The 12,593-nt window shown below is 35.8% G+C and overlaps 1 protein-coding gene across 2 annotated transcripts; it reads left to right on the top strand.

The window, feature by feature from the left end:
* Positions 1-249: 249 nt before the first annotated feature.
* Positions 250-12,355, top strand: LOC117341113 (39S ribosomal protein L41, mitochondrial-like). Of its 2 annotated transcripts, XR_004535550.1 has the most exons (4): positions 250-495; positions 8,637-8,737; positions 11,042-11,875; positions 11,965-12,355. XR_004535550.1 is itself a non-coding variant. In XM_033902950.1 (3 exons), the coding sequence occupies exons 1-3, from the start codon at positions 273-275 to the stop codon at positions 11,192-11,194; spliced, it is 477 nt and encodes a 158-aa protein (XP_033758841.1). In that variant the 5' UTR covers positions 250-272; the 3' UTR covers positions 11,195-12,355. The 2 variants fall into 2 exon arrangements, 1 of the variants encoding a protein (XP_033758841.1); XM_033902950.1 differs by having other exon boundaries at positions 11,042-12,355.
* Positions 12,356-12,593: the final 238 nt, after the last annotated feature.

Raw genomic sequence — 12,593 nt, 5'->3', positions numbered from 1 at the left:
AAGCATGATCGTTAAGGATTCTTGGCTTCGGACTTTTTATGAAAACAAATAAGTCACCGAGCTGTACATCCAATTAAAATAGACAAAAGAGACAACGGTTCTTTTTTTTATGTTATGACCATATAACCTCTTAATTTATTTTTCATTTAATTTTTTTTATAAACAAGCCCGAAGTTGTTTTTTTCCGTATTATAACAGACAGCGGATATTTAAACCGGAAATCGTTACATTTATTATAACTTAGACTTCATTTCCGGAACTTTTTGTGAGCCATGCAGAAGGGCATTGTAAAAATTCTGCCTGTTCGGCAACTTCAATCTTTCTTGTTATGTCGTAATTACGCTGTTAAAACTTTCAAACACAAAACTCATGTTGAAAAGAGAAATCAGAAGAGGGAGGCATATGGTCCAGTGACAAATCCAAAGGATGTGTCCGTGGGCAAAATCGGAGGGTCCAAGGAAATTACAGAGAAGGTTCAATATCCAATTCACGAGCGTAAGTTTTCTGAGCTTGATCAGATTGGATAGGTGGTGCCGTCTTATACTCTTGTGTAAATTAATTAACAATTATTCTGTTGACATTCGGTTTTGACTTTTGAATCTTTTGATCATAAAACTAAAGATGTATATTTAAAAAAGCAAAACCCACAAATTTGGCACAATGAAAATATAGGAATAATGAAAAATACCTTGCTGGGCTTCGAACTAGAGACCTTTTGCTCTCCAGGTAAACATCCTAACACTAGGCTAGATGGAAATTCCTGCTAGTCTAAGCTAGTGATTATAATAAGATATGACCTCATACTCTCTACTTTTACACATACTCACTGTACAGATATGCATATGAAATATATATATATATACATGCACGCTGCCTACTCCAACAATGTTAGAGGTTTTACTCGGCAAGATACTTTTGACAGGCTAAAACTGGCGAGATACTTTTGACAGGCGCCGTGTAACAGTCGGCAAAATCATAAACGATAGAAAAAGAGCCGACCAGCGGCCTCTTATGTTAGGAGTAGCATGCTGCCCTATATGCACATATACATACATATGCATTGTATACTGGTAGCTATATATAGTGATACAGCAGGTATTTCAATAGCAGACAACTTTCTTTTTATAAGCATCTGATACTATATTAAGGTAGCAATGCCCAAGCAAAGGGGAGATAACTCTAATTGGAAATTTGGTATTGAAGAAAATTATGTCACGAATTAGGTCTTCGGAAGTACGGTGATTTTATCGTACATGGAAACAGTAAATCAATGGATGGTGGGTGACATTCATTCATTCGATAACCCTCAATGACTTACTATCTACAAAACTGAAGAAATGGCGTGTAGGTAAAACGTGTGAGCGTTGTCAAATTTTTACGAAGTGCTCATTTCCTTATTTATGCGAGTTCATCCATCAAAAACATCACAATGCTAAGTTATATTCATTTTAAATAGTTAACTATACAAATCAAAGAGACATAACTGTTCTAGATGTGAAAATGAGGTGTTTATCACACCGAGAAATTTACTGTTAAGCTAACGGTAAATCAAAGATGGCACACAGATGCTGTTTTAGTACTGTATAACATCAATTCACATAAAGATGATGACCTTTTGAATTTATTTGAAGATAAGGTCCGTAAATCTACCCATTTAGGCCTATCGTTTAAACTGAGTCAAAGTGAGTGTAACTTCTGCAAGTTCTGCTAAATTCTGGAGTGTCACGAATTAACCGCGGGTCCTGTCCCACTCGTCAGGGACACCTATTCAAACCCAAGTTAAGGCCATGTCTCTTCTTCCATGCATGTGGTTAAATCCTCGGGCATAGTCTATAGATCTAGACTACAAATCCTTCTTTTGCTTTGTTTGTAATATAAGATGCACTGAAAAATCATCAGATTCAAGCAACTTGGATGAATTTCACTTGGATTTTCCAAGACAACAAACACATAAGCACAATATTTTTAGCCCACCATCATCAGATGGTGGGCTATTCAAATCGCCCTGCGTCCGTGGTCCGTCGTCCGTCCGTCCCTCCGTCCGTCCCTCCGTCCGTCCGTCCCTCCGTCCGTAAACAATTCTTGTTATCGCTATTTCTCAGAAAGTACTGAAGGGATCTTTCTCAAATTTCATATGTAGGTTCCCCTTGGTGCCTAGTTATGCATATTGCGTTTTGAGACCAATCTGAAAACAACATGGCCGACAGGCAGCCATCTTGGATTTTCACAATTGAAGTTTGTTATCGCTATTTCTGAGAAAGTACTGAAGGGATCTTTCTCAAATTTCATATGAAGGTTCCCCTTGGTGCCTAGTTATGCATATTGCGATTTGAGACCAATCTGAAAACAACATGGCCGACAGGCAGCCATCTTGGATTTTGACAATTGAAGTTTGTTATCGCTATTTCTGAGAAAGTACTGAAGGGATCTTTCTCAAATTTCATATGAAGGTTCCCCTTGGTGCCTAGTTATGCATATTGCGATTTGAGACCAATCGGAAAACAACATGGCCGACAGGCAGCCATCTTGGATTTTGACAATTGAAAATTGTTATCGCTATTTCTGAGAAAGTACTGAAGGGATCTTTCTCAAATTTCATATGAAGGTTCCCCTTGGTGCCTAGTTATGCATATTGCGTTTTGAGACCAATCTGAAAACAACATGGCCGACAGGCAGCCATCTTGGATTTTGACAATTGAAGTTTGTTATCGCTATTTCTGAGAAAGTACTGAAGGGATCTTTCTCAAATTTCATATGAAGGTTCCCCTTGGTGCCTAGTTATGCATATTGCGTTTTGAGACCAATCTGAAAACAACATGGCCGACAGGCAGCCATCTTGGATTTTGACAATTGAAGTTTGTTATCGCTATTTCTGAGAAAGTGCTGAAGGGATCTTTCTCAAATTTCATATGAAGGTTCCCCTTGGTGCCTAGTTATGCATATTGCGATTTGAGACCAATCAGAAAACAACATGGCCGACAGGCAGCCATCTTGGATTTTGACAATTGAAGATTGTTATCGCTATTTCTGAGAAAGTACTTAAGGGATCTTTCTCAAATTTCATATTAAGGTTCCCCTAGGTGCATAGTTATGCATATTGCGTTTTGAGACTAATCTGAAAACAACATGGCCGACAGGCAGCCATCTTGGATTTTGACAATTGAAGTTTGTTATCACTATTTCTGAGAAAGTACTGAAGGGATCTTTCTCAAATTTCATATGTAAGTTTCCCTTGGTGCCTAGTTATGCATATTGCATTTTGAGACCAATCTGAAAATAACATGGCCGACAGGCAGCCATCTTGGATTTTGACAATTGAAGTTTGTTATCGCTATTTCTGAGAAAGTACTTAAGGGATCTTTCTCAAATTTCATATGTAGGTTCCCCTTGGTGCCTAGTTATGCATATTGCGATTTGAGACCAATTGGAAAACAACATGGCCGACAGGCAGCCATCTTGGATTTTGACAATTGAAGTTTGTTATCACAATTTCTGAGAATGTACTGAATGGATCTTTCTGAAATTTCATATGTAGGTTTCCCTTGGTGCCTAGTTATGCATATTGCGTTTTGAGACCAATCTGAAAACAACATGGCCGACAGGCAGCCATCTGGGATTTTGACAATTGAAGTTTGTTATCACTATTTCTGAGAAAGTATTTAAGGGATCTTTCTCAAATTTCATATGAAGGTTCCACTTGGTGCCTAGTTATGCATATTGCGTTTTGAGACCAATCCGAAAACAACATGGCCGACAGGCAGCCATCTTGGATTTTGACAATTGAAGTTTGTTATCACTATTTCTGAGAAAGTACAAAAGGGATCTTTCTCAAATTTCATATGTAAGTTTCCCTTGGTGCCTAGTTATGCATATTGCATTTTGAGACCAATCTGAAAATAACATGGCCGACAGGCAGCCATCTTGGATTTTGACAATTGAAGTTTGTTATCGCTATTTCTGAGAAAGTACTGAAGGGATCTTTCTCAAATTTCATATGGAGGTTCCCCTTGGTGCCTTGTTATGCTTATTGCATTTTGAGATCAATTGGAAAACAATATGGCCGACAGACCGCCATCTTGGATTTTGACAATTGAAGTTTGTTATCTCTATTTCTCAAAGTACTGAATGGATCTTTCTCAAATTTCATAAGTAGGTTCCCCTTGGTCCCTTGTATTGCATTTTTGGACCAGTCTGCCCTGAAAACAACCTGGCAAACAAACAGCCAGTATCGTTAAATCTCAAATTTCTTATATAGCTAGGATTCCCTTGTTTGAAAAGTACTGGAGGGATGTCTCAATTTGCACAGATTAGTAAAATGAAGGGAAAAGTAGAGAAAAGATCAATCTGACATGGAACCTATGAAGATCATTCAATGGTGGGCGCCAAGATCCCTCTGGGATCTCTTGTTTCATTTCATTTCAAAATATTTTATTGTCAACACAACAAATATAAGACAAAGTATTCTTACAATACACATAGAAAATTATCAAAACTTAGTATTGACAAAGGGGACTAAATAACAGGCTGGGTTTAATTTTATAAATCCCTTCCTGTAGATTATACAAAAATATTGTGACATAGTTGGAAATACTGTTTCTTGTTTTAGATTTATAGCTAGAAATTGAAAAAGAGTTTCTTATAAGAGTTATCAAGAGAGTTCCAGTGATTATAATTGTTATAGTTCTAGTAGGTGGAATATTGAAGATTCTTCCATTTCTAAAATTATATTTGTATTTAAGAATGGTTGGATGATTTCATAGAGATAAGTGTAGTTTTGTGATAATGATGTAATTGTTCTGTTTCTAATTTTCTTCTGAATAAAGTATATGGTGATATGTACATCATATGCATCTTATTAGACCTGTTGTAATCCTTATGGCTCATAAATATTTGATATATGATCAGACCAGGTACCCTTTTTTTTATTAAAATTTAAACCTTAATGTTTGTGACAGTCCTGTTGTGTTATTGGATGATTATTAAAGAAAATAGGAGATTAGGATTTGTTTGTTTATGAGTTAATGTTATTGCTGTTTTATGAGAATTAAAAAGGATTTGACAATGGTTATACATGTAACAAATGCCTTACTATATAATGCCACAGAAAACAAAAAGGTAAGTTATTTATAACTTTATCTAGATTAGAGCTTACTTCATCAAAAATGTCACCAAGTTGATTGACAGTTAATCATGAAAGTCTCTAGGCTGAAATCTAGAGTGGTTTTCACTTAGCATGTATATTTCAAAATATAACTATTTCAAAATATTTTTTCCAACATTTTAATAATAGGTAGTAGCTCAGGATCACACCTTGTTCATAATATTTCTGGCATCTCTTCTTTTATAATCTGCCGATTATTTCTTCATATTAACTTTAGACTATCATATAAACATCATCAAATTGTAATTAATATCTGACAACTGCATGCACATCCTATGTGTTTATAATTCTTAATCCCATGCATATGCATGCTATTTAATATTAAGTTTGAGTATATTTATCAAAAATGTTGGATTTGTAAATGGTTTTTTTTATTAAAATGAACCAAGTTATATATATATATAATTAGTAAGTAGTACATGCACATGTACGTTTAAAAGGAATTTCATTTTAAATCATTTGAAATTTTCTGATAACAAATCAATTATATATGTGTATAATAAATTAGATTGAACTAAACATATCTTACAGAACTACACATAGGAAAGGAATCTACACACATTGGGAGTTGTTTGTCCATTTTGCACAAAAAGGCATTTTAATTAATGTGTTTCCTATGATATGGACAAGTTTTTGTCAGGGGAGACAACTTTGTAAAATAGTAATATCTTCAAAATCTGTGTCTATAATATTTAGCATGTATTTGTTGCTTTTTATATTAGAATATGATGTTATTTAAATTATGGTTGAAATACTTTTTCTGAATCATAAGTATTATTGATTTTTATTGATTTTTCGGAAAAGTGCATGGTGTTTTGAAGATCAAAATTTCCATATTTCAAAAATTCACTAAAAATTCAATTTTGATGATAAACTTGTTCTGATTGCTGTTTTGCAATCAGGTGGTGATACTCTTCAAGAAAATGACTCCAAATTACTTCTTATAAAAAAAAAATAAAAAAAATAGGTTGGGCATTGCTAATTAAGGCACATTCTTATATTTACTAGAACTACTCAGTTACTTTGAAATAGAGAATAATGAACCTTACTAGTTTATCTGACAAGATTTGTATCTATTTATTAATGATATAATGTCATGACATTTAATGGACAGGGCTTTACAGCCTCTATGTCCATATCAGTATATATTTCACAAATCATAATGCTTAAACATCAATGATTATATATTACATCCTTGACGTGACCATCTACTTGATTTTCATTATTTTTTTTTATATTGGGTGGAAAAAGCAGAAGGTCTCTAGTTCGAAGCCCAGCATGGGCAAGGTATTTTTCATTATTACTATATTATATTTACCATTTACCACATCAAGTGAAAGCTATGGGAGATTGCGCTTCCTTGGAGCTATAGAACTTGGGTTGTGGTAGTCTTTGGATGTGAAGACTTTGTGAAGGAGGGAGTAGTGTAAAAATAGAGAGTATAAGGTCACCTTACTAGCTCAGACTTCCCTTTATCCTAGTGGTAGGATGAATGTTTCGTTAGTTCCATGCCTGGTGCGGTATTTTTAGCCCACCATCATCAGATGGTGGGCTATTCAAATCGCCCTGCGTCCGTGGTCCGTCGTCCGTCCGTCCCTCCGTCCGTCCCTCCGTCCGTCCGTCCGTCCGTCCGTCCCTCCGTCCGTAAACAATTCTTGTTATCGCTAATCCTCAGAAAGTACTGAAGGGATCTTTCTCAAATTTCATATGTAGGTTCCCCTTGGTGCCTAGTTATGCATATTGCATTTTGGGACCGATCGGAAAACAACATGGCCGACAGGCAGCCATCTTGGATTTTGACCATTGAAGTTTGTTATCGCTATTTCTGAGAAAGTACTAAATGGATCTTTCTCAAATTTCATATGTAGGTTCCCCTTGGTGCCTAGTTATGCATATTGCATTTTGGGACCGATCGGAAAACAACATGGCCGACAGGCAGCCATCTTGTATTTTGACAATTGAAGTTTGTTATCTCTATTTCTGAGAAAGTACTGAAGGGATCTTCCTGAAATTTCATATCTAGGTTCCCCTTGGTGTCTAGTTATGCATATTGCATTTTGGGACCGATCGGAAAACAACATGGCCGACAGGCAGCCATCTTGGATTTTGACTGTTGAAGTTTGTTATCGCTATTCCTGAGAAAGAACTGGATGGATCTTTCTCAAATTTCATATGAAGGTTCCCCTTGGTGCCTAGTTATGCATATTGCGATTTGAGAGTTACTAATCGGAAAACAACATGGCCGACAGGCAGCCATCTTGGATTTTGAGAGTTGAAGTTTGTTATCGCTATTTCTGAGAAAGTACTGAAGGGATCTTTCTCAAATTTCATATGAAGGTTCCCCTTGGTGCCTTGTTATGCATATTGCATTTTGAGACCAATCTGAAAACAACATGGCCGACAGGCATCCATCTTGGATTTTGACAATTGAAGTTTGTTATCACTATTTCTGAGAAAGCACTGAAGGGATCTTTCTCAAATTTCATATGGAGGTTCCCCTTGGTGCCTAGTTATGCATATTGCATTTTGAGACCAATCTGAAAACAACATGGCCGACAGGCAGCCATCTTGGATTTTGACAATTGAAGTTTGTTATCGCTATTTCTGAGAAAGTACTGAAGGGATCTTTCTCAAATTTCATATGTAGGTTCCCCTTGGTGCCTTGTTATGCATATTGCGATTTGAGACTAATCGGAAAACAACATGGCCGACAGGCAGCCATCTCGGATTTTGACAATTGAAGTTTGTTATCACTATTTCTGAGAAAGTACTGAATGGATCTTTCTCAAATTTCATATGTAGGTTTCCCTTGGTGCCTAGTTATGCATATTGCATTTTGAGACCAATTGGATAACAACATGGCAGACAGGCAGCCATCTTGGATTTTGAAAATTGAAGTTTGTTATCACTATTTCTGAGAAAGCACTGAAGGGATCTTTCTCAAATTTCATATCTAGGTTCCCCTTGGTGCCTAGTTATGCATATTGCATTAGTTATGCATATTGCATTTTGAGACCAATCTGAAAACAACATGGCCGACAGGCATCCATCTTGGATTTTGACAGTTGAAGTTTGTTATCGCTATTTCTGAGAAAGTACTGAAGGGATCTTTCTCAAATTTCATAAGTAGGTTCCCCTTGGTCCCTTGTATTGCATTTTTGGACCAGTCTGTCCTGAAAACAACCTGACAAACAAACAGCCATTATCGTTAAATCTCAAATTTTTTATATAGCTAGGATTCCCTTGTTTGAAAAGTACTGGAGGGATGTCTCAATTTGCACAGATTAGTAAAATGAAGGGAAAAGTAGAGAAAAGATCAATCTGACATGGAACCTATGAAGATCATTCAATGGTGGGCGCCAAGATCCCTCTGGGATCTCTTGTTCATTACACCTACCTATTACACTTGAAAACCATTTTTTAAAAACTGTATACAACATTATACCTAACTGACTATTATACATTTTATTTCCAGGTGTGGCACTGACGGGAAGGTTTGATGATAACACAAAGCAGTATAAACATATTAAAGAGATGGTACCAGAATTTGTTGTCCCCGATTTGAAAGATTTTAAGGTAATCAGCAGGTTCATACAGAACTTAAACATGGCTTTATTTAATATATTTTGTTAAACAAAAATAGATTGAAAATCAATATGTGTTCTTAGCTTGAATGAATCCATCAAGAAACATTGGGTGAAAACCTGGGGTAAGATACAAGTTCAATCAAAAACATACCCCTAAGGATCCTCTGAAATTGCCAGAGACTATGAGTGTCCTGAAATAATTAGAAATTAAAACAAAGCCTCTTTTCTAAACATTACTTTTAGTCCAACATCATCTGAATTCTGAAGTAGTCCAAATGATTCTGCCTCACTATCCACGTTGATATACTCCCTGGTACTGATTTAGATGATATCATTCACTACCTACAATAAGGCTACAAATCTATGTCCCTGGCTGTGGGTGTCTCCATGACATTTGCCCTCATATGACCCTGGCTGTTGGCGTCTCCTTGACATTCGCCCTCATATGACACTGGCTATTGGTGTCTCCTTGACATTCACCCTCATATGACCCTGGCAGTTGGTGTCTCCATGACACCCATCCTCATATGACCTTGGCTGTTGGTGTCTCCTTGACACCCGCCCTCATGTCCCTAGCTGTTGGTGTCTCCTTGACATTTGCCCTCATATGACCCTGGCTGTTGGTGTCTCCTTTGCATCCGCCCTCATATGTCCCTGGCTCTTGGTGTCTCCTTGACATTCGCCCTCATATGACTAGAGCTGAAACGACTAGCAGATTTTGGCATTCGAATATTCGTTTGGTATATTCGAATAGTATTCGAATATTAGGTAGTGTACTGTCGATACTTAAGAAAATGTAATTATTTCTGATTTACTAAGCTTGATTGACGACTGAAAAGCTTTAAATAAGTAACAGTGATATATACAACTGAAGAATGGCCAGAACTAAGTCGGAAGCTTTCTTTAATAACCGTAAAAAAAATCACCAAGTTGGCGAAAGTAAACATGGCTGGCCTACCTGATTGACGAGCTTGTGTCTGTCATATTGTCAATGTCAAGAGAAGGAATATTTGCATTATAAGACCAATAAATAATTTAAAAAAATCAACGTTCACTACATTGGGTTCGCATGTAATATAACATGAAATAAAAACAACGCAAACTTTCCACATGGTAAATTTTCCTGTCGGTTGAGCGCTTGTAACCAGGAATGTTGCTATTGTTTCAAAGTGTTTTATTGACACTGACGTAATGCATATGGCGCACCACATAGCTGACAGTACTGTACACAGTACGGATATGAAAGATAGCAGCACTGTACCTTATTTACGATGTCATGTCAGAAAAATGTTTACATCTTTTCATTCACGCGTTTTGGAACCTATTCATGTCAAAATAGTTGTATATACATGTATTTTTATGTTAAACTGAATGCTGGATTGGAACGGAAATCTGACGTTTGAACACGTTTTCAATGAGTTTGGCCCGGAGCTGATTTGCTATGTTGGATGTATAGTACCTTTGTACGTTAAAACCCCTAAACATAGCTTACATTCTGCTAAAGCATTATTGGAATTTAGCTGGAAATGCTCCCAAACTCAAATGGAACGTTTGTACATGTTTCAGATCAAAGGACTAAGGGAAGTAAATATCGTACCGAATATTCGAGTACCATTCCACTATTCGAATATTTGGGGAATTGGTATTCATTCACGAACATTCGAACATTCGTTTCAGCTCTACATATGACCCTGGCAGTGGGTGTCTCCTTGACACATGCACCTGTCCTCATATAGCCCTGGCTGTTGGCGTCACATTTACGCAAGTCCTCATGACTGTGGATATTGGATACACAAGTCCTCATGACTGTGGATATTGGATACACAAGTCCTCATGACTGTGGATATTGGACTCTCCTTTACACAAATCCTCATGACTGTGGCTGGAGACTTGGTGTCTCATTGCATGGCACCCTTCTTCATATGACCCTAGCTGTGGGTGTCTCCCTGACACCAATCCTCATATGACCCTAGCTATGGGTGTTCCACTGACACCAATCCTCATATGACCCTGACTGTAGGTGTCTCCTTTACACAAGTCCTCATACCTAGCTGTTGGTGTCTCCTTGACACCTATCCCCATATATGACCCAGTACCAGAATAATTTGTCAAAATTTAATTTTGTTACCAAAAAATGAAAAACAAAATTAAGGTATTAAGTCTATATATTGACTAAGGGACTTGCATGATTATAAATGTTATATTTTTGTTGACAGATGAAGATAATAATGTCAGGTCTATTGACTGGGATGACCTGATTACAAATATATCTTTATATATTTTTTGTTGACAGCTGAAGGCGTACGTGCCGTGGGGAATAGAGGATGTGAATCAGACAGAGTTTACACCACAGGATCTGTTTTTTGCAACATATGCAAAGGATATAAAGAAAGATTTTACAGAAAACCGATTAGAACCTGAAAACTCAGAGAAAGGAAATTCCTGATACCTGATTTACTGTACATAAATTAGAAAAACCTTAAATCTGACATTGAAATACTTGTGTAGAGTCCTGCCAGACTTGCTTTATGCCGAGTCAAAATCATATTAACTCATTATGTCTGTCGTCATGCTGAGTCATGAACTCCGGAAGACCTTTCAAGTTTGAGTGTTCATAAAGAATCTGGAAATATGGGCAGATAACTCTTAATTTACAGATTCCAGACCCTGTTATTCAGCTTCTCAATACCTTTGCATTTATTGATTTGTTGTCTTAATTAATGGATTGATATGTATACACTTTTGCTATATTTTCACAAAACTTTGATGTGTGAAAATTTCAAGATACAGGTTGGTTTGTTTGAGATCCTCAAAATGACTTTAACACTAACATAATTATTTCACTTTATTTGAAAGATTAAAAAGAAAAAAGGATGTGTATGCACAATTTGGCGGAGATTTGAGAATTTTGAAAAAAAAACCCATTTTGGATTGGTGTGGTTGTGTAGATTGCATTATGAATCAAACTTATTCTATATGTAAGTAAGGTACATATTTTAAAATTATACAATATTATCACATTACTTTGTATTGGAGATTCATTAAATATTTTTGTGGTTAATGATCTACTTTTTTTTATCAATTCCATCATTGTGTATGAGCAGAAATATGCAACTGTGACACAAAGGTCTTTAGCACACTAAATAAACAAATGAATAATAATGAAAATATGAAATAAAAAAAAGTTATAAAAATATTTGCTACTGTGACACAAAGGTCTTTAGCACACTAAATAAACAAATGAATAATAATGAAAATGTGAAATAAAAAAGTTATAAAAATATTTATTTTTGGAAAAATTGCAGAAATTTGAATGATTGAAAATTCAGTATTTACAGAACTTTTCTTAATTAGCTTTACTTTGAAAGATATACATGTAATTACATCTGATTTAGTAATTTTTCTTTTGGGTGTAAAGATAGAAAGTTTCTCCCAGAATACCTGGTACACAATTTTTTATATTGTCTAGGTTTATTTCACCAGTTTAAGTAATTAATATTGTTTGAGAGTGAAAATGGAGAATTGAGAATTTAATTGTGTTGATGATATTTGTCACAGAAGTAATGTTTTTCCTTTCTAAGGATATTAAATATTTGTAAAACACTTACTATTATTTTGTTATAGTTTGGCCTCCATTAATCCTTGAATCATCAATAATTTATTATCACAACACTCAACACTTTATAGCATCGGGGCGGGGCACAATAGACAAAGTCAAAATTGGTTATTAAAGTTGAACGCTTTTCAAATACAGTTTCTTTGACTCGTTTTTGAAGCCAAAAAAATGATGTTATTTAAGGAAAGAGTTGACTTTCATGCATGTTACTGAGAGAAAAAATATCAAA

This window comes from Pecten maximus, chromosome 13 (genome assembly GCF_902652985.1).
Source record: "Pecten maximus chromosome 13, xPecMax1.1, whole genome shotgun sequence".
In the NCBI taxonomy this organism is placed as follows: domain Eukaryota; kingdom Metazoa; phylum Mollusca; class Bivalvia; order Pectinida; family Pectinidae; genus Pecten; species Pecten maximus.
The sequence above is the reverse complement of the archived record's forward strand: the minus strand, read 5'-3'. Positions and strand labels throughout refer to the sequence as shown.